Source organism: Periplaneta americana, chromosome 2 (genome assembly GCF_040183065.1).
Source record: "Periplaneta americana isolate PAMFEO1 chromosome 2, P.americana_PAMFEO1_priV1, whole genome shotgun sequence".
Lineage (NCBI taxonomy): Eukaryota > Metazoa > Arthropoda > Insecta > Blattodea > Blattidae > Periplaneta > Periplaneta americana.
Genome location: NC_091118.1, coordinates 63,099,524 through 63,125,014, shown reverse-complemented (window position 1 = coordinate 63,125,014; position 25,491 = coordinate 63,099,524). Strand labels below are relative to the sequence as shown.

The 25,491-nt window shown below is 35.5% G+C and overlaps 1 protein-coding gene across 5 annotated transcripts in view; it reads right to left on the bottom strand.

Annotated features, from left to right (window-relative positions):
* Window positions 1-25,491, bottom strand: part of dyl (dusky-like) — a 205,429-nt gene that overhangs the window by 41,240 nt on the left and 138,698 nt on the right. For all 5 annotated transcript variants that reach the window (XM_069817811.1, XM_069817810.1, XM_069817812.1 and 2 more), the window contains one exon: window positions 17,749-17,834. In XM_069817811.1, the coding sequence (XP_069673912.1) occupies window positions 17,749-17,805 (57 nt within the window). In that variant the 5' untranslated portion in view covers window positions 17,806-17,834. The remainder of the gene's footprint in view (window positions 1-17,748; window positions 17,835-25,491) is intronic.

The window sequence follows — 25,491 nt, the reverse complement described above, 5'->3', positions numbered from 1 at the left end:
AACACAGAAACATTCTCTGTAGGCTATCTTTCATAGCTTTCGATTCTTGCTGTCCAAGGCGCCTTATAGACGAAGTCATTTTTTTTTTTATTTCATTATACGGCCTTAGATGGCAGTTATTTTAATTTTAAAACTCATTTATCTCATTAAATATCAGTCCTATCAAAATTTTTCAAGGAATAAAACTTATCGCAAATTATTTTTAAAGAAACTTTTGTTATGTAACATTTTTCACAAAAATCAATAATAAGCGAGATATTTCGATTTATTTAATTCAGGCACCCTTATAACCCCCCCTTTAAATAGTGTATTTTGAATGCCATATAGCCTAAAATCTAAGTTACAACGAACATAATTTATATTCCAATTTTCATCGAAATCCGTTCATCCATTATCGCGTGAAAAGGTAACATACAGACAGACAGACAGACAGACAGACAAAAATTTCAAAAAAGCGATTTTCGGTTTCAGGGTGGTTAATTATATATGTTAGGACCAATTATTTTTGGAAAATCGAAAATTACCAGAAAAATTTCGGCTACAGATTTATTATTAATATAGATGAGTTGGACTCTCATTTTACTCACATGGTCTGAATGACGCATGTCATAACTTGAGGAAATACAGGGCAATGACTCTTCAATCTAGTATTTAATAACGCCATGTCAACTGCGGGATTATCTAATGTCAGTGGAACTGGTGATAGGGAGACGATATTTTGGCGAGATGACACTTCAGATTACCTAACAGTCATCTTACAATAAGGAAAACCTCGGAAAACCCCAAACAAGTAACCACTCAATCCCGATTCGAACCTACGCCCGAGCTCAGCCCCGGATCATGAGACCACCTCGTTGAAGATAATCCCAGTGTCCCAGTGGCCCAGTGACTGTGGAAGAGAGATGATGTTCGAATCCGGTCTTTTGTATTCGTAGCCTGGAACCACCGCTTGAGCAAACAGTGGAGTGCTGTACTGTCGTGTCTTATTTGTTTTCGACATTCTCATCGTAACGAGAGTTGAGCTAAACACTGTGACGTAGAGGGCAGGTCACGCTTTTTAAATTTATGAATATGTGCATGTAATTTGTTACTTGGATCGTGTGTTAGCAATTGTTTGGGATCACAATTCAAACTTGGTTTCAGTCTCGGTCCTTCGAGCTGGCCTACAAAAGACCGTGAGTATATTACCATATGAATTGCTTACGAGCACACCTACTAATCTAATTGCAAAGGAAAGCAGATGGTACGGATTTAAACACGGATTGTGAGCAGAATCCATAATCTACTGTAGTTAAAATTTGGACAACAAATGATTGAGGTCATTTGCATATTGGAGAAGAAGAAGAAGAAGAAGAAGAAGAAGAAGAAGAAGAAGAAGAAGAAAAGAAGAAGAAGCGCTGGTTCGATCCCCGCTTGGGCTGATTACCTGGTTCGGTTTTTTCCGAGGTTTTCTCCAACCGTAAGGTGAATGCCAGGTAATCTATGGCAAATCCTCGGCCTCATCTCGCCAAATACCATCTCACTATCACCAATTCTTCGACGCTAAATAACCTAGTAGTTGATACAGCGTCGTTAAATAACCAACAAAAAAAGGAGGAGGAGGAGAAGAAGAAGAAGAAGAAGAAGAAGAAGAAGAAGAAGAAGAAGAAGAAAACAATCTGAGAATGTTAATACGCGAAAGCGTGCTATTGCAAGGGAATTTGGAACTAAGAAAAACTGCAGATCTTAGTGCAAACCCTCGTTTTACCACTGATTGACTATTGTGACGTAATACTTACAAACTTGACAACTGAACTTTCGAACAAGCTGCAGCGTGTGCACAATATATATGTCAGATTCATCAGCAATGCTCACAAATTTGACCATATTACACCCTCGGTCAAATATTTATCCTGGCTGCGACTCAATAACCGTAGATCACTTCATTCGCTCTCTCTTCTGTTTCGAGTTCTCCACACTTATACTCCAAATTATTTTCGTTCCCGGTTTAACTACTTACCCTCCAATCACAATCTAAACACCAAGTCACAGGAGAGCCAAATCCTAGCAATTCCTGCCCATAGAACATCCCACTATTCATCCTCGTTTATTGTCTCAGTCCCCCGAGAATGGACTTCGCTACCTCACAAGATTAGGGGCTGCCAGACAATAACTACTTTCAAAAAACACTCAACGATTTCTTACGGACGCAGTCAAATTGAAGTTATAATTATAATCATGATTGAGTTTAATCTTTTCATTTTTTTTGGGTATGACTATTATTATTATTATTATTATTATTATTATTATTATTATTATTATTATTATTATATAATTATTTTATTGTTGTGTTGGGAAGATAAAAAGAATTGTCATTGTATTATATTAATTGCGTATTGTATTGTATTATGTTTTGCTTATAACAATGTAGTAATTTTATATCATACTGGTTGAGTGGAAGAGAAGGCCGAATGGCCTTAACTCTGCCAGTTAAAACAAACTATTATTGTTATTGTTACTATGTAAGCTCCAAGCCTGATGGGCACTTGTCTCACTCCGAATTTCGTCGGTCAACTGAAAGAGCTTCAGGGAATTTTTAAGGCAAAAGCCGAAAATTGACGTAATCTAATACATAGCTACCACATGAGGAGGGGAGAATTATGATAGAACAGCAACAGAGCAGGATCGCCGAAGATGTTAAAAGCCTGCACATTGAGTGGGACTGCCGCTGTCCTCGCAAGAGAAGGGTTCCGAGCCCTTGCACTGTGCCAGTGACATTCGAGTAAATCCGCCGCAAGTACCGAAGGCAATATACGAAAACGAAGGCTCCTCTATTTCGAAGGCTTTGATTTGGAAAAATGATGAAAATCCGCAGTATATCGCCGTTTTGTGTCTTCTAATAATAATAAAATTATTTTCTTTCAACTTGGAGGATTTTATTTATATCTAGATAAATACAATTCAGACCTTCCATGTTAGGTGTTTTTATGAGAGGTTGGTTAAATTTGTTCAGTCTATTGTTTAACGATGCTGTATTAACTACTAGATTGCCTTGCGTCCATGAAATTGGTGACAGCGAGTTGGTATTTGGCGAGGTGAGGCCGAGGATTCGCCACCAAAGGAAAAACTGAGAGGTAGAACTTAAACTGAGGGAATTCGATCCGGCATCGGAACTGGAATCTTGTGTGGCTTAGAGGATAAAGCGTCAGCACGTAGAGCTGAAAACCCGGATACGAGTCCCGGTGCCGGAGAGAATTTTTCTCTGTTCTATCCATCCTTCATTATATGATAACGTAGAATTCTACACAGAAATATCATATGTACTTCGGTACATCATAATAATAGTAAAAAGGTTTACTGGTACATCTAAAGATCCTACACACGTGATATGACCACAGATGTTAAAGCGTGTATAAATAAACTTAAAAAAATAAAAAGAAAGATAATCTTAAAGACATACTGAAAAGCAGATTTGGCATATGGCAGGAAACTCTACTGTTTGGAAACATAATGGTGAATAGGACATAATAAATAATAATAATAATAATAATAACAATAATAATGATAATAATAATAACAATAGTCCCTCTGAACCAGATAGTTCATTAGGACTAGATAATCGAAAAGTTGTTTTTGACAAGTGACGAGCAATACCCGCGTGTAAGCGAAAGTGAAAGATGTGAGGGTGGACTTAACTTGTTTGAAGCGAAAGTTAAGGTCATGAACCCATGACTTGCAAGTCATAAATGTTTAACAGAAGAAAATTTTCGAAACCTACAATTTCAGTTAATTGGAATATTGAATAAGATAAATCTTAATGAGAAATAAATGTAATTATTCATGTAACGCTCCATTTGAAATACAAACGCTATTCAGAGATGATGAGATTGTAGCTGTAATTATTTATCGAGCGTCCTTCCTAACTGACGAAGGCTGTTCGGAGACGAAGACGTGGTGGTAATGTTAGTAGTAGTAACAGCATTAGTAGTAGTAGTTGTATTAGTAGCAAAAGTAGTAGTAGTAGTGGTAGTAGTACAAGCAGTAGTAGTATTATTAGCAAACAGTAGCAGCAGAAGCTGCAGTGGTGGTGGTAATAGCAGTAGTAGTAGCAGTAGCAGCAGAAACAGCAGGAGTAGCAGTAATAGTAACACAAGTGTCAGGAGTAGTAGAAGCAGTAATAGTAGCGGAAGCATTAATTTTAACAAAAATAGTAATAGTAACAGAAGCAGTAATAGCAACAGAATCAGCAGTAGTAGCAGAGGCAGTAGCAGCAGTAGGAGTAGCAGCATTAGTAGCAGCAGAAGCAGCAGTAGTAACAGAAACAGTAGTAGCAGAAGGAATAGCAGCAGTAAGAGTAGCGGAAGTAGTAGTAGTAGTAGTAGTAGTAGTAGCAGTAGTGATAGTAGCGGAAGTAATAGTAGTAGTAGTAGTAGCAGAAGTACTAGCAGCGGTAGTAACAGAAGCAGTAGCAGCATTAGTAGCAGCAGAAGCAGCAGTAGTAACAGAAACAGTAGCAGCAGAAAGAGTAGCAGCAGTAAGAGTAGCGGAAGTAGTAGTAGTAGTAGTAGTAGTAGTAGCAGTAGTAACAGAAGCAGTAGGAGTAGTAGTAATAGTAGTAGTAGAAGCAGTAGTGATAGTAGCGGAAGTAGTAGTAGTAGCAGAAGCAGCGATAGTAACAGAAGCAGCAGTAGTAACAAACAGTAGTAGCAGAAGCAGTAGCAGCAGTAGGAGTAGCGAAAGTAGTAGTAGTAGTAGTAGTAGTAGCAGAAGCAGCGATAGTAACAGAAGCAGCAGTAGTAACAAACAGTAGTAGCAGAAGCAGTAGCAGCAGTAGGAGTAGCGAAAGTAGTAGTAGTAGTAGTAGTAGTAGTAGTAGTAGTAGTAGTAGTAGCGAAAGTAGTAGTAGTAGTAGTAGTAGTAGTAGTAGCAGAAGCAGTAGTAGCAGAAACAGCGGTAGTAACAGAAGCAGTAGTAGCAGAAGCAGTAGGAGTAGTAGTAGTAGTAGTAGTAGTAGTAGTAGTAGTAGTAGAAGCAATAGTGATACTAGCGGAAGTAGTAGTAGAAGCAGTAGCAGTAGTAGCAGAAGCAGGAGTAGCAGCAGCAGAAACAGCAGTAGTAGTAGTAATAGTAACACAATTATCAGGAGTAGTAGAAGCAGTAATAGTAGCGGAAGCATTAATTTAAACAAAAGCAGTAATAGTAACAGAAGCAGTAATAGCAACAGAATCAGCAGTAGTAGTAGAAGCAGTAGCAGCAGTAGGAGTAGAAGCATTAGTAGCAGCAGGAGCAGCGGAAGTAGTGGCAGCGGTAGTAGTAGGAGAAGCAGTAGCAGCAGTAGTAGTAGCAGCAGCAGTAACAGTAGTATTAGTAGTTTTAGTAGTAGTAGTAGTAGTAGTAGTAGTAGTAGTAGTAGCAGAAGCAGTAGTAGGAGAAGCAATAGTAGTAGTAGCAGAAGCAGCAGTAGTAGCAGTAACAGCTGTAAGAGTAGCAGAAGCAGAAGCATCACATGGATGATAGATTTATCAGAATAACTGTCACATGTGGTGAAAAATGGTTATATTACCGCAACCCTGACACCTCAAAACAGGTGTCGAGCCCCGTCATCCTCGTAATGGGAGGTCTGGAAATTTTTCTTTGTAAGCATTAACTCAGGATGGGACTCGCAAACGCTCCTGCTTTCAACTGTAAATAGGATTGTTATTCCCCAGTAACATCACATGATTTTGTCAGTAGCACTCGGAGAGGCCTCCATAGTAAGAACTTTATTATCTTATCACTAATGTGTTTAAATATTAATTTTAGAATTGAAAATTTAAAAAATACATGTGTTATATGCTCGATGCATGGGAAAATGATAAAATATGCAGCTACATGGGAAATATACAATATGCAATATGAAACTTCACATACAAAAACAGAAGAACATGAAACATATTGCAAACGTTAATTCCATATCACAAGTACAAACAAACTAAATATGCATTTGCATATAAATTCGATGTCTATTCATAACACATTATTCAGTTAGAAAGGTTCTTCTTTCCTGTACGCGCACGGAAGAAACATTGTTCGATTCATGTTTCCGTACGAATGCCGCAAAATTGTCGTAGTAACATAATACAGTTATAATTAGACGTACTATAAAAACAATGTACTAGTATTAGAAGGCCATGACACCTAGCGTACAAAAATCTCAATAGTCTGTAATTAATTAATAAGTTAATTAATTCACCTATGAGCAGTTCAGAGCAGAAGTGGTGTAATTCAAAATTGGGTAATGAGGTTTAAAGTAAAAATTCTGTAAAATACAGCGCAAAGTAGCAATTAATATGTCCTTCGTGCTATCCACTAACTACTAATAGTTTAAATAAATTGAATATTAATTGCTTCTTTGCGCTGTATTTTACAGAATGTTTACTTTAACCCTCATTATCCATTTTTGACTTACACCACTTCTGCTCTGGACGGCTCATATAATTTCCATGTAGTTGTACCGAAATATATTTTACGTAACTAGTACAAAAGTGTCTTTCGCGCACTCGGTTCGAAATTCCGGGACGAGGCGTTCACTCGTAGACAAAAGTATTATTTTTGTCCTAGTTACGTGAATAACTATTTGCATCCTAATGTACAGTCTTAAAGCGTTTACAAGAATGACGTGATTTGTAACAATTGTTCTGATAAATGCGTAAGAAAAATGTAATTGTGTGGTTAAAATTTTGAAAAAAAAAAATGTACGAAGCAACTATGGAATTAATAAGACAATTTTAGCTTCAGAATACTTGCAATTAAAGACATACTTCTGAATGGTTCATTGTCTAATTTAATATTATTTTATCCTTAAAACTAAAGTAAAAAGGTATTTTTTAAGAATTTCAAAATTAGATTAACTCTGAAAATATTGAAAATAGGACCCATGTTTATGACATTTTATGCCCAAAATGTCTTCGGGAATAAACTCCGCAAGAGGCGGTAACTCCTAGTGAATCACACTCTCTCTCTCTCTCTCTCTATATATATATATATATATATATATATATATATATATATATGTGTGTGTGTGTGTGTGTGTACCGTGCTAACCACAACCCGATGATGGCAGCTGAGCGGACAAGGTTGTTACACTTTGAGGAAGTCGAGAACGCAAGTGAAATGAAACGCAGAGTGTTTGACCTACATGTCTTAACGAGATGAGGGCGCCCACATCATCTCTCTGTTGCGATGCTAATCTGCGGTTCGGTTCCAATGGTTCTAAATATGACGTTTCGTCACCAACGCAATGTCAAAATAAATGACACGTTTATCTCTTGGAATGCAAGTTTCGACGTCCAACAACGGGCCAATCAGACCTAACCTTATCTTGTATAATGCATGGACGGATCACGAAAAGAGAAACGTGAGAGACACGAAGTCCTCGGTATTTCCTACTTAGGCCTATGTGGGGTTTATGGTGCAACTACGGATCTAAATCTCAAATAAGTAAACACGTCTCTTTTCTTAATACAGTAGAGCGTCTCGTTTAGGCACAGTGAAAACTCAAAAGAAGTGCAGGTAACATGTGGGGGAGGAGAACGAGCCGTACGATGAAAACGAGGGATGCACAAGGTTTTAGTTACAACATTTATGGCGGAGCATTAATTGAAATTATATTTTCCAATAACACACAAAACAAAAGAACACAAATTGCATAACGTTATCATATACACATTTTAACAGACAAGCAATTGTAACGTTGAAATAATTCAATATAACAAATCAAATTTTGCTACTTATATGATGATGTTTTCAAACAGCATTTTTTACGGTCATGAATTTCATTTTCTATATGACTAACATTATATCACCGTCTTCTGTGGCCGAATTAACAAAACTACAGTATATTGATCTGAAGTGGCAACAATATTCCCTAAACATAATTATCCCTTCTCAAAGTTTAATTTATTCAGATACTGTACCTGAATAAATCCTATAAATCGTTACTACATATTTTACTCATATTTTCTGAAAATGTTTTCTTTCTTCCTCATTCACGTTTAAATTCTCCTTTGTGTGTATATGTAATTTTCCACAGTGTTGTATAATTATAATTTACGTTTGAATTTGTAATTCTTGTAATTTGTAATGTTTGTTCACTTAGGCCTACCACTTGCATATTCATTAACTTCTAAGCCTTATATTATTTTGTAATTATTATTATGTTTGAACTATTTTACGCAACTTGTGCTTATGTCTGAATCAATTTTTAGTGTTCTTTAAATATTAGTCTGTAATTATTATTAACTTGTACTACGGCAAATTGTGCCGACCACACCACCTCATTCTAGTGCCGAGATCATGGAAAGCATGGGGCTCTACCTCCATGCCCCCCAAGTGCCTTCATGGCATGTTACGGGGATACCTTTACCTTTTTTACTACGGCAAATTGTATTAGCTTCTTTTGTTTCTGGCTAAGTGGAAGATAAGGCCTGATGGCCTTAACTTCGCCAGAATAAATAAATATTATTATTAAATATTATTAGTCTATTAATTAAATTCATGGCCGTAAAAATGCTGCTTGAAAGCAACATCACACAAGTAGCAAAATTTGATTTGTTATATTGAATTATTTCCATGTTATAATTGCATGTTTGTTAAAATGTGTAGTACATGATAAGTTATGCAATTTGTGTTCTTTTGTTTTGTGTGTTTTAGAAAATAAATTTCAATTAATGCTCCGCCATAAATGTTGTAACTAAAACCTTGTGCATCCCTCATGTTTATCGTACGGCTCGTCCTCCCCCCACACGTTACCTGCACTTTGTTTACGTTTTCACTGTGCCTAAACGAGACGCTCTATTGTATATGTTCACCTCGAGTAAGTGCTCAAATATGTCCACCGCTGTGGAGTAACGGTCAGTACGTCTAGCCATGAAAGAACGAGCCCGGGTTCTAATCCTGGTTGGAACATTTTTTTATTTTATTTTAGTTGGTTATTTAACGACGCTTTATCAACTACTAGGTTTTTAGCGTCGATGAGATTGGTGATAGCGAGATGATATTTGGCGAGATGAGGCCGAGGATTCGCCATAGATTACCTTGCATTCACATTACGGTTGGGAAAAACGCCGGAAAAAACCCAACCAGGTAATCAGCCCAAGCGGGGATCGAACCCGCGCCCGAACGCAATTTCAGACCGGCAGGCAAGCGCCTTAACCAACTGAGCCACGTCGGTGGCTGGTTGGAACAAGTTACCTGTTTGGGGATATTTCCGGGGTTTTCCCTCAACCAAATGAAGCAGAATTGCTGGGTAACTTTTGACGTTGGACCTCGGATTCATTTCGCCATCATTAATTCACATATCATCATCCATACTACAACCCGGGCTGAGTTCACGGTGCGGTGTGCTGTACTTGTTCAAGAGCACGACCGTTCAGCTACCCAATCATTCACAGAATAGGAGTGCTAAGAAAAATTAGCCTTAAGCTGCATGTACGCCTTCAGATCCCTCCTCCGTATAAGAAAGAAAAAAAAAATGCTCAGTTATGAAAGATGAGCATATTCTGCCGACCTCTGAAAAAAGAATTAAGGAAGATACTATTGAAGTGCTTTGTATGGAGCGTAGCACTGTATGAGGCAGAAACATGGACATTACTACGAAGTGAAGAGAAGCGAATAGCAGCATTTGAAATGTGGATATGGAGAAGAATGGAAGGTGTGAAGTGGACTGACAGAATAAAAAATGAAGCTGTGTTGGAAAAAGTGGGTGAAGGAAGAATGATGCTGAAACTGATCAGGAAGAGGAAAAGGAATTGGTTGGGTCACTGGCTGAGAAAAAACTGCCTACTGAAGGATGCACTGGAAGGAATGGTGAACGGGAGAAGAGTTCGGGGTAGAAGAAGCTATCAGATGATAGACGACATTAAGATATATGGATCATTTGAGGAAACAAAGAGGAAGGCAGAAAATATGAAAGTCTGGAGAAAGTTGGGTTTGCAGTGAAAGACCTGCCTTTGGGCAGAACACTAAATGAATGAATGATATGAAACATCTACTATGTGTTTGTCCCCTACAGTGACTGAGTGTTCAGATCTTCAGCTTTTCATACAGGCGTCCGCATTCGAGTCCCAGTCAAGTCTGGAATTTTTCATTGAAAAATCCGGGTTCCCCCGTTTCCCCCATATTAGGCATCTACATAATTCCGTCACCATTTCTCCATATCGTCATCATTCCATAGCATTCCCCGAACGGCGACTGGCGATGCACGGAGGGGACTGGCCTAGGGACGAGGGGAATGCCTATTCGAAACCTGGGTACGCAGCGAACCCTAGTGTAGGCAGCCGATTTGGACTTGTGAATCCGCCTAGCCTGGGGGGGGGGGGTTAATGTAATAGATCGTAAAAGGTCGCAGTGCTGGGTCATAGTGTCCCCTCCCAAAAATCCCATTTCATTCCTGTAGGCACACAAATTACTGCAGTGGAATATATGTAAAAATAAATAATTAAATATGATATAGTTTATTCTCACTCTAATCTCTCCCGTCCTGCTGGCTCTTCACATTTCTGTATTCAGGCAGCAGCCCCGTTCTTACACTAATTCCAACTTTTACACTACCAGACGTTTAAGACCGACGCATATTCATCATTACATTGTTCATCTGTCATCCACTTTGTCCTCCAGTTCATTCACTATACTTGTTGCTTACTACATTTCTATGTTTATTATCTAATCTTCTAATCCTATCTTCTACTATTTCCTATTCATAACAAAACCTAACAATTTCCTTTAGTACAGTCCCTATTTATTTACAGTTTCATTACACTCATGTTACTGTAGGCTACTATGTAACACATAATAATCTTAGTTAAAATAATTAAATAAGTTATAATAGTCAAGTGTGTTTATATGAGTTTGTTTTTATAAAGGACCTCTAGGCAAAGGTTATAAACCAACCCCGTATAATAGAAAAAAGGACTATTTTCGCTTTGTCGCCAACCTTACTAATAACCTAAATCTTCCACGAGATTTGAGTGAAGTCCCACGCTTTCGTGCGAAGGATTGTGTGCGTGCGAGTTCCGATTAACAGGAAGAAAATCAGAAGAAAGGCGAAAAGAATATAGATGGCGCATTATCTTTAGATCCGGCATTGAAACTCCGATTCGCTTGTTTCACGCACCAAAAACAAGTGATGATCTGTGCCCGTCGAACCGGAATAATTGCAGCGGTAGTCAAGGCAACCGAAAAGAAAACTGTTGACTTGATTTCATTACTGAACTGATTCAATATTACAATAGAATTTAAGGTCTGCTATCCGCTTTCTGCTCTCACTGATTGCATTTCTAATGGAATATTACGCTAAAAACAGGCCTTATAATCATGGAAAACATTATTCATCACAGAAGGAGTCATAAGTTTCATAATGAGGTAGTTCTTGATCATCGACAAACTTGTCATATTATTTTAGGTTCGAACTCCGTCGGGGACGATGAAATTTTAACGACAATAAAGATTATTACCCTGGCTTCCTTGGAAAAGGAAGAAAAACTGGGGATTTGTATTGTGAATTTACTTTACGTAAAGAAATCTGGACACAACAATCAAATCACTGAAAAAAACAGCCTAATTTTTCCATTTCATAAAAAGGGAGATGTGCACAAGTATGAAAATTACTGAGGCATCGCACTTCTAGGGTCTGTTTCATAAAACTTTTACACTGATATAATAATAATAATAATAATAATAATAATAATAATGAATTCGAAACTGATCTCCAAATAGCCCCACACATCAGAATTTTTCACAAATCGCAAAAAACCTAAATATCTGAAGCAATATTTTTACAGGCAAATACATCGCGCTCATGTTTCTTAAATACATATAAATCAGAGTTTGTGACAAAATTAGAATCTTATAATGACGCAGGATTACTTCCTAGACTCTGAGTTGCTGTTATAACATTGTTATATTCTGTCCTCTCTGTAAGCTGCTTTAGTTTGAGGAACTTTTGAATCACCCTGTAAGTTATATTTAGGTATAATGTATTTACATAACTTTTACTTATGTGTTTAACTAGTTTCTATTTATCTATTCGTATATTTACTTACTAATTTATTATATCATTAATGTACAGTAGTGGCAAAAAAAAAACTTGACTGACCCTTGTAGCTGATTTCAGAGCCTTGTTCACTCCAGAGCACGATAAACTGGTAAGTAAGACTTTCGTGGTTCCAATCCTGCCTTGGAAGGAAACTTCTTTTTTGTTTTTTATTCAAATTTATACCCTTTACTTCTCGATTGCAGCGATATTTTACTCCTTAATAAACTGATTATTCCCAGAACATGAATTTTACCACCAATCGAAAAGTATTGGGAATAAATCTGAATAAGAAACAAAAAAAAAGTTTCCTTCTCAGGCAGGATTCGAACCACGAAAGTCTTAGTTACCAGTCTATCGTGCTCTGGAGTGAACAAGGCTCTGAAATCAGCAACGAGGGTCGGTCCGGTTTTTTTTGCCACTGCTGTACTATTAATAATCAATACTTCATTTAATTTTTGCTTTATTTAGAATGATTTATTCTACTGGTGTATGCAATCCTACGATCAATTCCAAATAAAAAAGTTTATATTATATCGACTGTCGAATCTGTACGAGTAAATCAATTGCTGGCTTTCTTCTATGTTCCCGCTGTGCACCGTGGGAGATGGATCTACTGTCCATTTAAATGATGATAATGAATGTAAATGGATAAATGGTGGAAAGCAATAAAGCAATTCAGGCCGGTGGTGAAGACAAAACTAAGATAGTTGTCTTATGTTGGGAGGAGCCGGTCATGAGCACGTGCGTGGGTTGATGCATGGGAGAGCCTTGGCGTAACGGTGATGGGGAAAGCGAGCAGTAGGACATTACAACGAGCACTCACTGGTACACGTGTCACAGCTTGTCGTACATGGCTCGCGCGGTGCTTACTAATGAGCTACCATGTGTGAAACAACAAAATGGCGTGAATGAATACCCAGAGAACTTAACATTACGAGCTCCTGTATACGTTATAAAATTAATTTCTACTTTTTACAAGACAATGGGCTTTTGTTTCAAATGTACAGTAAAACCCTGGATTATAAGCTCTTAATTCAAAACACTCGCATATCAAAGCGAATTTCTCCATAAAAAACAATGCAAATTCAGTGGCGACTCGTGATATTTTTTTGTATGTAGGATATGAGATTGACGACGGATGACCAAGACAGAAACTAATATTAATAATAATATAATATTAGTAATAATATTAATATTAATAATAGTAATAATAATAATATTAATAATAGTAATAATAATATTAATATTAATAATAGTAATAATAATAATAATAATAATAATAATAATAATAATAATAATAATAATAATAATAATAATAGAGCATGCAAAATCAATACAAGTAGGCCTACTGTTAGTCTTTGACTCGCCATTATAGAACTGGCAATTTATTAGTAGTGAAGTTATATTCTCCTCCCCTTTTTAGTTGCGAAGATGGCTCCTAAGCCATTGTACTGCCTGATATTTACCGATGTTCCGTCGTATGTTTGCGCAATTAATTTCTTGCTAAAAGTTAAATTCTTCTAAATGATCAAATACAACTTCAAAATTTCTTTCGGCTGTCCTGTTATCTGAAAGTCCTGTTAATTCTTGTATTTTTTATATTATATCATTTTAAATTATTTATTATTTCGTTTATTCTATTCTTTGAAAATGACCAATGAACTGTATTTAAGAAGGCTACAAGGGTACTTGAAAATTCTTATTGTAGTCTCTGACAGGGTCTCCATCACTCATAAAGAAGGGTCGTAGTATTAGGATACGCGGTCATATCGTCAAACGCTGTTAAACCTCAAGCCATACCCCTCCCTCCGCACCCTCCCCTGTACATTAACTTCACAGCTAGGAAAAAACGTTTGCTGTAAGATATTTGGATGGTTCCTCGGAAATTATTTCTGATCTGTGCAGTGGCGACAACTCACGACAGAAAGTGGAAGCTTAAAGGAAATTATTAGGTCGGGACGCATTGAAAATCAAAATCTGTAATTAAAATGTTTTCTATCCTCAGAGGCACGAAATTAAACTGTAGGATCATCCTCATATCCTTCATGGACTAATCGCCACTGTGCAAATTCAGATTATTTCGTTTCACAACCTTTCATTCATATAAAATACAGTAGTCGGCCTAGGTAACGTAGTCGGTATAGCGCTAGCCTTCTGTGCTCTAGGTTGCGGATTCGATCTCGGCCTAGGTCGATGACATTTAAGTATGATTAAATGCGACAGGCTCATGTCAGTATATTTACTGGCATATAAAAGAACTCCTGCGGGGCAAAATTCCGGCAAACCGGGGACGTTGATAGCCTATAACCTTTGCGAGCGTCGTTAAATAAACTATAATTTAATTTATAAAATACAGTAGGCCTATAATTCAATACAATAGTGCAATACAAATTACTTTACTGTATTTTGTTTTTGAGCGTCTTTCACCTGTTTTACTAGACTACTTAGTAAACTTCTTGAACATTTGAACAAAATGTTATCTCTATCACTAACGGAAATCACTTGTGACTGCTTGACTGACTGGAATCTTTTACTTTGACTAAGAACCTATCCAATGACACCTGCTTTTGCGGAAATGTGACATTGCGTTGCGTTGCGTTGCGTTGTCGTTAAACAGATTCATCGCACTTACTGCTACAACCTTATCAGGGTGGTGAATTTGAACAAAATTTTGTACTGCTTCCTACTTTTTAAACACCTCTTTAATCTCATTTGAAGCGAGGAATTCGTCCGCTCTTTTCTCCTATACCTCCTCAGACGAGATCCCCTCCATTGCTCTTGCTGTTGCTCGCAAGCGAAGCAAGTTACGTACAAATCGTGCTGCTCGTATTGCAAGACATCGCTCGTTTATCAAACAAAAGTGTTTTCTCATTTTTCGCTCGTTTTGCAAAAAACTCGCAAACCAAGTTACTCGTAATTCAAGGTTTTACTGTATCTTAAATGACATCATCATCATCATCATCATCATCATCATCATCATCATCATTACTACTAGAAGCCGTTCCACCGTAGTTGAAGCATAACCTAGTTATTTCGCGCAGGTTACATGGACGGCAGCATGTGGAAATCTTATGGAATAGACATTTTTCATCCACGGCGCATCCAAGGTCATACTTCAACCAGCGCGGAACAACTTCTAGCGAACGGATTTCTAGGAGCTAAAAAGAGAGATCTAAGACTTTATAAAATCCAATTTAGGAGTTTACATAACGTTAACAATTAATAATTTTATTTATAGAAAATGTTCCATTTTGGGTGGAATTTATTTAAGTACAAGGAACTGGTGCTGAAACTAGTGCTACTGAACTGGAGACTCAAATTATATCAGTGAAAGAGACTGATTGCTGATTGGACATAATGGCGATGCACTGTCGCGAAGACTAATTTGTAATAATTTCTCGCCTAACCTAAACAACCTACCATCTCTTTTATACTAGATGGACCTTTCCAAAAGAACTTCGGTTCCAAGAAATCACTAGGTAAAATCTTCTTCCCTCACCCTCTAAGACCAATATGGAACGAACTTCCCAGATCAGTGTTTGTAATATATTTTTTAAATACCATTTTTGTAGTTTTGCACATTTTTGCACTTTAGTACCGGTATTTTTATTTTAAATACACGCAAAATGCTAAAAAGGTGTTTTTCAGACATAAACGTAGTTTTTAGGTATTTAACCTATAGGAATCTATTGTTCATTTAGGCGTTTTAGGTTCTGTAGAATTTTAATAGGGTGATCCTGTGTATATAAAACGTAGAGATATCTGAATAACATAAGTCTAGATCGTAGTAAACAAAACAGAACTTGAAATCCGTTCCCTATTCATTACATTTGAGGATCCAACAGCTGTGATGCACTCTCGATATGAAATTATACTTTATTTCCTATTAAAATAGCTAAGTTTCGAAGGAAAATACAATCCATGCATGTTCCTACCGTCTTCTAAAATTCTTTCTGCTGCCCTGTTATAAAACAACCAATAACTCAGTTAATTCTACTTTACAGTTCAGATATATGAACGAACTGAAAAACCAGAAAACAAGCTCATAATTTTAATACAATTTATTGCGTAAAATTTGAGATCCAGTTAAAGAGGATGTCATTGGAGAGCAAGGGAAATAGATCAAAATGTTATTTTCGGAACCAGATAAAATTACGTGCAAATATCAAAAGTAAAAGACTCCTTCGCTTGGGATATTATGTTGAAGAGAGGAAGAAGACGCTTGCTTATTAAAAACTGTATGGCAGAAAACCTCCTTTGCGAGTAGATCTAAATTGAGATAGAAATATCAAGTTCGCGGGGAACTAGATCGGATAGGAGGAACTGATGATAAAGTAGGCTTACAGAATGGAGATAGCTGTGAATCGGCTAAAAGCCTCCTGAAGTTTGAAGCATCACGGAAGTAAATACGTATTATTATTATTATTATTATTATTATTATTATTATTATTATTATTATTATTATTGTGTTGGAAAGAGTGCTGTAGAAAAAATTATGCTGAAACTATCAGAAAGAGAAAAAGAAATTGGTTGGGTCACTGGCTGAGAAGAAACTGCCTACTGAAGGATGCACTGGAAGCAATGGTGAACGGGATAAGAGTTCGGACAGAAGAAATCAGACGCTAGACGACATAAGATATATATTATATGTGGAGACTAAGAGGAAGGCAGAAAACAGGAAAGGTTGGAGAATGCTGGGTTTGCAGTTAGAGGCTTGCCCTGGGGCAGAACACGCATGTATGTATGTATGTATTTATTTGTGTATGTATGTATGTATGTATGTATGTATGTATGTATGTATGTATGTATGTATTTCTTATTTATTATTATTATTATTATTATTATTATTATTATTATTATTAGTATTATTTCAGAATTATTTTCACAGTGTAAATTAGACTACATAGAGCTATATACTAAACTAGCAGGTACTAATCATGAATTATCATTATCAGAAATTTTGTCAGAATAAGACAGGTATCAAGTAGCATGGATAACTAAAATAAGATATTTATTTTTAGTTTAGTTTCACAGGCTCTACCGAGAGACGCTCCTCAGCATCTTCACCGCTCATAAGAATGTTTTTCCATAGAAACAGCAACACTGTTGCCGTATACGTGTGAAAACCTCAAATTTAATGCAAGATTAAGTTCTTTATCCATGACTGAATTATTTCACATGTACTTTAAAATCCCTTGCTTAATGACTGCTTAAGTTCTGTTTTAAATAGCAATTACGAAGTCGACAATACTGGCCAAAGAGGTCTGAAGATCAAAATAACGCATAGAGTTTTGTGTGAGCATAAATAAATATTCTATACAAACTTTAATATTTTGTGAAAACATCTTACTGATAGTTATATACGCACAATTATAGATCTTGAAACATCGTGCATTAATAAAAATACTACTGTACCATTATTTTGTAATATTGTATGTAGCCTACTATTAGGCCTATAGTCTCGATTAATATTACAGTGAAATCATAGTCTAGTATACACAGTCACGAAGCTCAATACAAGAGAATATGCATCCATAGATGGTTGCTAACCAGTAGGATCGCTACTATCGCCTCATTACATACAATATGAAAGAGTACCGCCACAGTCTATTGTTCCTAGTACCCTCATTAACTCAAGCTTCGTGACTGTATATACTAGACTGTGGTAAAATTTTAATCATTCATTGTCCACTTACTTCAAGTAGTAATAGTCCGAGTAGGCATATTGTTACGAAGTGTTTCATCCTCTTCATTTCGCCTGAAGGTGTCGTTTTCGTCAGTCCTGGAAACGGAACAGTTAACAAATGAAGAAACAATTCCATCAAATGAAAGTTTTTAAATCTAAATGTATTTCAAGGTTCTAATGAGGTTCAGACACTATTATTTTATTCCTATGAATTAAATTTCGTTACATTAAAATCAACTATGTATCTGCCATAAACGAATGTAATAAAAAATGTATCGGCTCGGTCGATTAGAAACAGCCAAATCTTCTCGAATTGTCTTCCTAGTGTAGTGAAGTTCAACCGTCGCGAGTCATGCCCGCTGAATAGCAGGTTACATAAGTACACAGTTGAGTTGCTGAGTGTTGTGCTAGTTTGACACGTTTCTGTGCGTGGTTCACTGTGTAATACAGTGCAATATGATGAAAATTAAATATAATTTAGAACAAAGAATATTCATTTACGTCAGTTATGTGAAAAAATATTCTTACAAATCCAGAAAGAGGGAATTTTGTTGTAATTATCCTGCAATACAAGCTTCATCAACACAATTTTTAAGTTAGTGAAGAAAATGTAAACATATGAGAATCCCTGTGGCTTTTATTTGTGGGCTACACTTAAACAAATACTTTATATGCAAACAATTCACATAATCTGAATATTTGAAAGGTAAATATTCGTTAAGTGATTCTTGCAATACAGCAAAATGAACTTCTCACAGTTTCATGCAATATATTCAACAGGATTGACTATGTTTAAGGGCAGAGGGCGAACACTTCATTCGTCTGATATAATGGTGAGTACCACTTGATTATTTATAATAAGTGAAGTGCAATACACCAGTAAAATATTGTAAGTTATTAAAAAATAATTAACATTCGAGCGGCGCAACACTGCTGACGGCAAAACACTGCCAGATCAACCTAAGTGGTGTACACTAGGTCAAAATGAAACTAGCCGGCCTCTTGAGCAGTTAAAATTTTCTCAGTCCCTTCGGGTGAGCGCGCAGTTCACTACCGTAAACCTCCGTGCGCCGCTTTAGTTAACTCCATAATACAAGGCGCTGATTTGGGCTACCTCCACAGCATGCTTCGAATCTCCGTAGATAATTTTTTGTTCTGTCCTTTCTTTTATTTCTTACAACTCATTTTAGTGTAATATAATTAAATAATTTTGCTTATGTTACTTCATGTTACTTACAGATAATTACAAAATTGGTGAAAATTTGTGGTCATAATTCCAGGAATTCAGGATATATTTTGTCATAAGAATTATGGTTTTTCTTCTCGTTAACAATTATTACATTTAGGCCTGATGATCACGGATTTAGGTTAGTATAATAATCATATTTCCTGTAGCACAACTTGCAAATTAATTATTGTCAATTATTTAACAGTCAACATATTTACTGAATGTTCCTTAGGCAATAGAGTGTAAAGCAGCAGGGATTAATAAAATAATTAACACAGCATTTTAATATGAAAGCCCCTAATTGTCATCTTTAGTGTTACTTCCATCTAGCGTCAAAAGATTCTATTAACACGAACAAAAATAATAAAGCGAAAAGTATTCTAAGGATAAAAAAATGACGAAATCCTGTTATATTTTCACTGATCCATTAAAAAAAAAGTTTAATAGCTCCACGAAGATCTGAACTTGCAACCTCACAAACACTACCCTAACGCTCTACCACTACGCTAAGATTGCTACTGCAGTAAGAACGGCATTGTAACGAGCAATGGTCATACTCCGCTTGAGAACCTGTTACACAGTAAATAGTGTTTGTGTTACAATATTCACTGTTTAAACACTCTGAACGATCTGTCTGTTTTAAATCTCGTACAGGCCTATAAATTATTTTCTCGGAATATTTTAGTGATTAATAGTTCTGTTCCCCATTATAACAACTAGAAGAATATACGCAATCTTTTAAACAAAGCCTGGCTGTCCCGAGCGCTCACGGAAATACCCGATTCGACTTCAGACGCTTGCCAGTTTCATTTTGACTAAGTGTACACCCGTTAGACCCCATATTAAAATATTATTTCTCCATTTAATTTAATTTTAATTTCTTTCAATTAATTCTGCAGCTTTCTAAAATCACGCCAATAAAAATAATTAATTTTATGCCCAGAAAAGGAATATAGGTTGATCATTCACAGAACACTTCTAGACGAAGATCTTTCACTCCAACCTAAGTAGGCCTGCTATAATTTCCCTGGCGCATACTTCAGGCGACAGATACGCTTATCTGCTAATCCGGAGTTGCGCTTGGGTGTGGGTTTAATTTCCGCTTGGACTGATTTATCTAGTTAGTTTTTTTCCGAGGTTTTCTCCACCCATAAGAGGAATGTCAGGTACAGACCGATTATTTAGTTCTGACAGCTCAGCGACGCGAAAGAGGGGAAGTAATAGGAGTAGTGGGGAGAGTTCCGGAGTAGAGATAGGAGCGAGTCGTCAGTAAAGAAATCCAGTACAGCTTAACTGTACTGGAAACACAACGCTCTACCGCACGCGTGACATCCGATCGCTCTAAAGGCAAGCGACAGACTAACCTGAACACCCCTTGGCGTAACTTTGCGCACATTGTCGGCGACTGTCAGGACTAAATAATTGTACTGTACGGTAATCTATGCCAATTCTCAGCCTTCACTCGATATCACTAATTCTATCGACGCAAAATAACATTAGTTGAAACAGCATCGTTAAATAATAAACTTAAAAAGTTGAACAGAACAATAAAGATAACAAAAAATAAGATGCGTTCTCCTTGTGTCCCATATTTGTTGTTTACGAAACAACTAGCACAGTAATACTCTCGTCATTTTCTGTGAGCTGTAAATATTGAATCAATATTCAATAACTTTTGCTGGCTTTCTATGCCCAAGGTTGCGGGTTCGATCCCGGGCCAGGTCGATGGCATTTAAGTGTGCTTAAATGCGACAGGCTCATGTCAGTAGATTTACTGGCATGTAAAAGAACTCCTGCGGGACAGAATTCCGGCACATCCGGCGACGCTGATATAACCTCTGCAGTTGCGAGCGTCGTTAAATAAAACATAACATCAACATCAATAACTTTTTCTCGGATTCACACTTCCAGATCACCCCGTCGAGAATTAAGATGAGTAGTAAGAAGATTGGAATAGAGCGAACTGGACTAACCTGGTCAACCTATATTCCTTCTCTGGACTAAAACAGCTATTCTTTATGTTTCCACAATCGTGAGTGAATTAGTAATAACACTGAACGTCGTATAGCTATTAACTGATAATCAAAGCATAGCTTAATTGGATCAGTGTTTCACAAGCTTCAGTCATGTATATGTTTTGTTCTGTTTACTATGTGGTAGGTCCTACTTCACGCATATCGGAGCGCTTTCCGAGGCTCGCAGGATACATCAGAAGTCTTAACAAGCCAGACAAGTACCTGTCAACGTTCCGGTGTGGAATTATAGAGGACGACGCGTTACCACGAACTTTCAGTTTATTTCAGCTCTCTTGTGTGTCGCTGTAATCCATCGATAGAAACAGAAATAAAGTGAAGTGATGTTTCCTTACGCTTCTGTAATTTAGGAAGTATGCCATGCTAGAGCCTAAGGAACAAAAACTCGTGTTATACTCTTTTCATAAAAATCATAAAACCTTTATTGTTTCGGATGAATAAAATAATGTCAAATACATCAGTGATTACAACGTCTCACAATCTGAAGATTATAGCCTTTACTAAAATGGTCACATTTTACACTTCTACCAATTAATTAATTAATTTGTTCATTCATCCATCTATTAATTCATCCATTCACCCATCCCATTCACTTACTTTTCATCTATGTATTTGTTTATCCATTCATTTAAGCAATCATTCATTCATATATTTATCCATCCATCTAATCACTTATTTTATTCAGTCATCAATTTCATATCACAAATTTATCCATCATTCTTTAATACATTCTCTCAATCATTCATTCGCTGCTCTATATATTCATTAACAGGTTGATGCATTCTATTAATTTAGTTATTAGTTTAAGTTATTTATTCATTTACTAATATATTCTTAATTCACTTACATATTCATTCACACATTCATCTGTTCAATTCTGCTCACTTATTTATTATGTATTTATTCACTCAATAATTATATTGAATAACTCATTCATTCATTCACTACTCATTCATTCAGTAACTTTATTCCTTCTATTCATTAATATATGTACGAATTCTATTCATATAGTTGTTAATTTATTCATTCATTTCACCACTTCACTCCCTCATTCATGTATTCTCTCCTATTGTATTCTCACTGTTCCATAATTGCCCTATCATAAACGTCTTCAGTTGAAGAGGAACTTTAAAACACTATAATCACAATGTAATTTCATCGCTTCTTAGTAGCTTTAATACTCGTAATTAAAAACACATGATATACAATTAAAATTATTATCTCATATTCTCTATATGGCCTCTGTATGTATAATAAATCAAAAGAATCTGGATTCTCCATAATGTCCATCCTTAGCTTTCTCACTGCCTCTATTCGTCACTGTAGGAACGATCGCAGGGCACTATATTCAGTAACTTTCATGCATTTACAGGGCCGGAGATAACAACGCCAGAGTAAGACAGAAACTCGGTAAACTTATTTGCTATTAATTTTATAACAACAATATCATCCATTTAAACATATGCAAAACCTCAGTACTGCATTCTTGACCTATGATAAATATGTAAATAGCATTTACTAAACTCTATTGTTGAAGTTTTTCTTGCTTTGATTTAAGTTTAGTTTGCTTCCCATTTAAACGTGTGAAAAGCTCTAGTATTTCACTCGAACCTATGACACATGACTTCTATTCAAAGTGTAAAATTCTAGTGCTGCACTCACTTCTACGTTAAATTACGTTACATTTACATACAGAACTTCTACTTAAGTAAAATGCAAAATGTAAATATTACATTCCTTCTTACGTGAACTTGTATGCACTAGTATTGAGTTTGTAAATTGTTAATACTTGAATATATATCAAAATTACACCAGTATTGTACGTACTTCTACGTTAAATTATGTTAAATTTAAGTTTAAATAAAAACTTCTATTAAGTAAATGCAAAAAGTAAATATTGTATTAGTTCATATTTTAAGTTGAGGAAAATTATATTAAGTTGTATGAATTGGTAGTATTTAAATTAATTTTAAAATAACACTAGTATTGTACTCAATTTTACGTTAAATCACATTAAGTTAAAAAAACTTTCATTAAGTAAATGTAAAATGTTAGTATTGCATTACTTTCTACTTTAAGTTGTATTAAGTCCTGTAAATTGCTATCATTTACAGTAAATAGGCCTAGGCCTACATGAAAATAGCTTCAATAAGTCACACTATCCTATGTAAAATTACGTTAGATGTTTATAAAATACTACTAATTAACTATAAACAAAATTTAAATATGGCATTCGTTCTTATGTGTAGTTAAATTAAGATGTTAAATGTTTTTAAATTAAATATAGTATTATGCAAACTATAGTCCCTCACTTATTTCGCATGAAAGCGTTAATTTTAAATAAAATATTTCCAGTTAAGTACATGAAGACACAAATATTACACTTGTTTCTGCAGTACGCTTAGCTTATGAAAGTGATAATTAAATGTATGCAGACCTTTAGTATTACAATCGTATATACGTTAAATAATGCTAAATTTTAATGAAAGATTACGACTTAATTATAAGCAGAGCGTAGATAATACAATCGTTCCTAACTTAAGTTGTACTAAGTTGCGGGAATTATTAGCACTTAATAGTATGTGAAACTCTAGTATCGCACTCAATTTTAACATAAAGGTTAAATAAAATGCTTTCTCTTATGTACATGAAACTCAAAAATATTTCAATTGTTTCTACGTATGTGTAAATGGTTTTCATTAAATATATGCAGACTTCCAGCATTGCAATCATATGTTTATACAATAATTATGTTAAAATTTTAATGAAAGGTTTTGATTTAAGTACTTGCAACACTTAAATATTACACACGTTCCTAGCTTAAGCTACAAGCTGCATTAAGTTGTGGTAATCGTTTAGACTTAATAGTATGTAAAACTCTAGTATTACACAATTCAAAAGAAAGGCTTTCAATTTAGTATAAGAAAACTCTCATATATATTGCACTTGTTTCTACATTAAGCTGTTTATATAAATAGTTTTATTTAAATACATACATTTATCTAGCACTGCACTCATATCTACGTTAAATTACGTTAAATTTAAATAAAAGGTTTTGATTTAAGAATAAGCAAAACTTAAACGTTTCACTCTTTCCTACATTAAGCTACATTAAGTTGTGAAAATACTTTACAATTAGAAGTATAGAAATCTAGTATTGCACATAATTCTACGTCAAATTACGTTAAATTTAAAATAAATTGAGTAGGCCTACAAGAAAATACACACATATTGTACTTTTTCTACATTAAGTTGTTTATGTAAGTGGTTTTATTTAAATACATACACATATCTAGCACTGCACTCATATCTACGTTAAATTACGTTAAATTTAAACAAAAGATTTTGATTTAAATATGAGAAAAACTTAAATGTTGCACTCGTTCCTACCTTAAGCTACATTAAGTTGTGGAAATAGTTTGCAATTAATAAATTGTATGCAAATCTCTATCAACGCACGTAGTTCTACGTTAAATTACGTTAAAACTGGTAAATTGTCAGCACGTAGAGCTGAAAACCCGGGTTCTAGTCCCGGTACCGAAGAGAATTTTTCTCCGTTTCATCTATCCATCATATGAAAAAGAAAAGCTTCCAACTGGGCACACGAAAATGTACAAATATTGCACTTGTTTTTACATTAAATTGTTTATGTAAGTGGTTTTATTTAAATATATACAGATATCTAGCACTGCATATATATTTACGTTAAATTTAAGTAACAGGTTTTGATTAATGCATGAGCAAAACTTATGTGTTGCACTCGTTCCTAGCTTAAGCTACATTAAATTCTGGGAATAGTTTACAAATTAATAGTATGTAAATCTGTATCATCGCACGTAGTTCTACGATAAGTTACGTTAAAACTGGAAAAGAAAAGCTTCCAACTGGGTACACGAAAATGTACAAATATTGGACTTGTTTTTACATTAAGTTATTTATGTAAGCAGTTTCATTTAAATACATACAGATATCTAGCACTGCACATATATACACGTTAAATTTAAATATCAGCTTTTGATTTAAGTATGAGCAAAACTTGTGTGTTGCACTCGTTCCTAGCTTAAGCTACATTAAGTTGTGGAAATAGTTTACAATTAATTGTATGCACGTAGTTCTACGTTAAATTACATTAAAACTGGAAAATTGCCAGCACGTAGAGCTGAAAATTCGGGTTTGAGTCCCGGTGCCGGAGAGAATTTTTCTTCGTTCTACCCATCCTTCATCATACGGAAAAGAAAAGCTTTCAACTGGGCACACGAAAATGTACAAATATTGCACTTGTTTTTACATTAAGTTGTTTGTGTAAGTGGTTTTATTTAAATACGCACAGATATCTAGCACTGCACATATATCTATGTTAAATTACGTTAAATTTAAATATCAGCTTTTGATTTAAGTATGAGCAAAACTTATGTGTTGCTCTCGTTCCTAGCTTAAACTACATTGTTCTGGGAATAGTTTACATATTAATAGGATGTAAATTTCTATCATC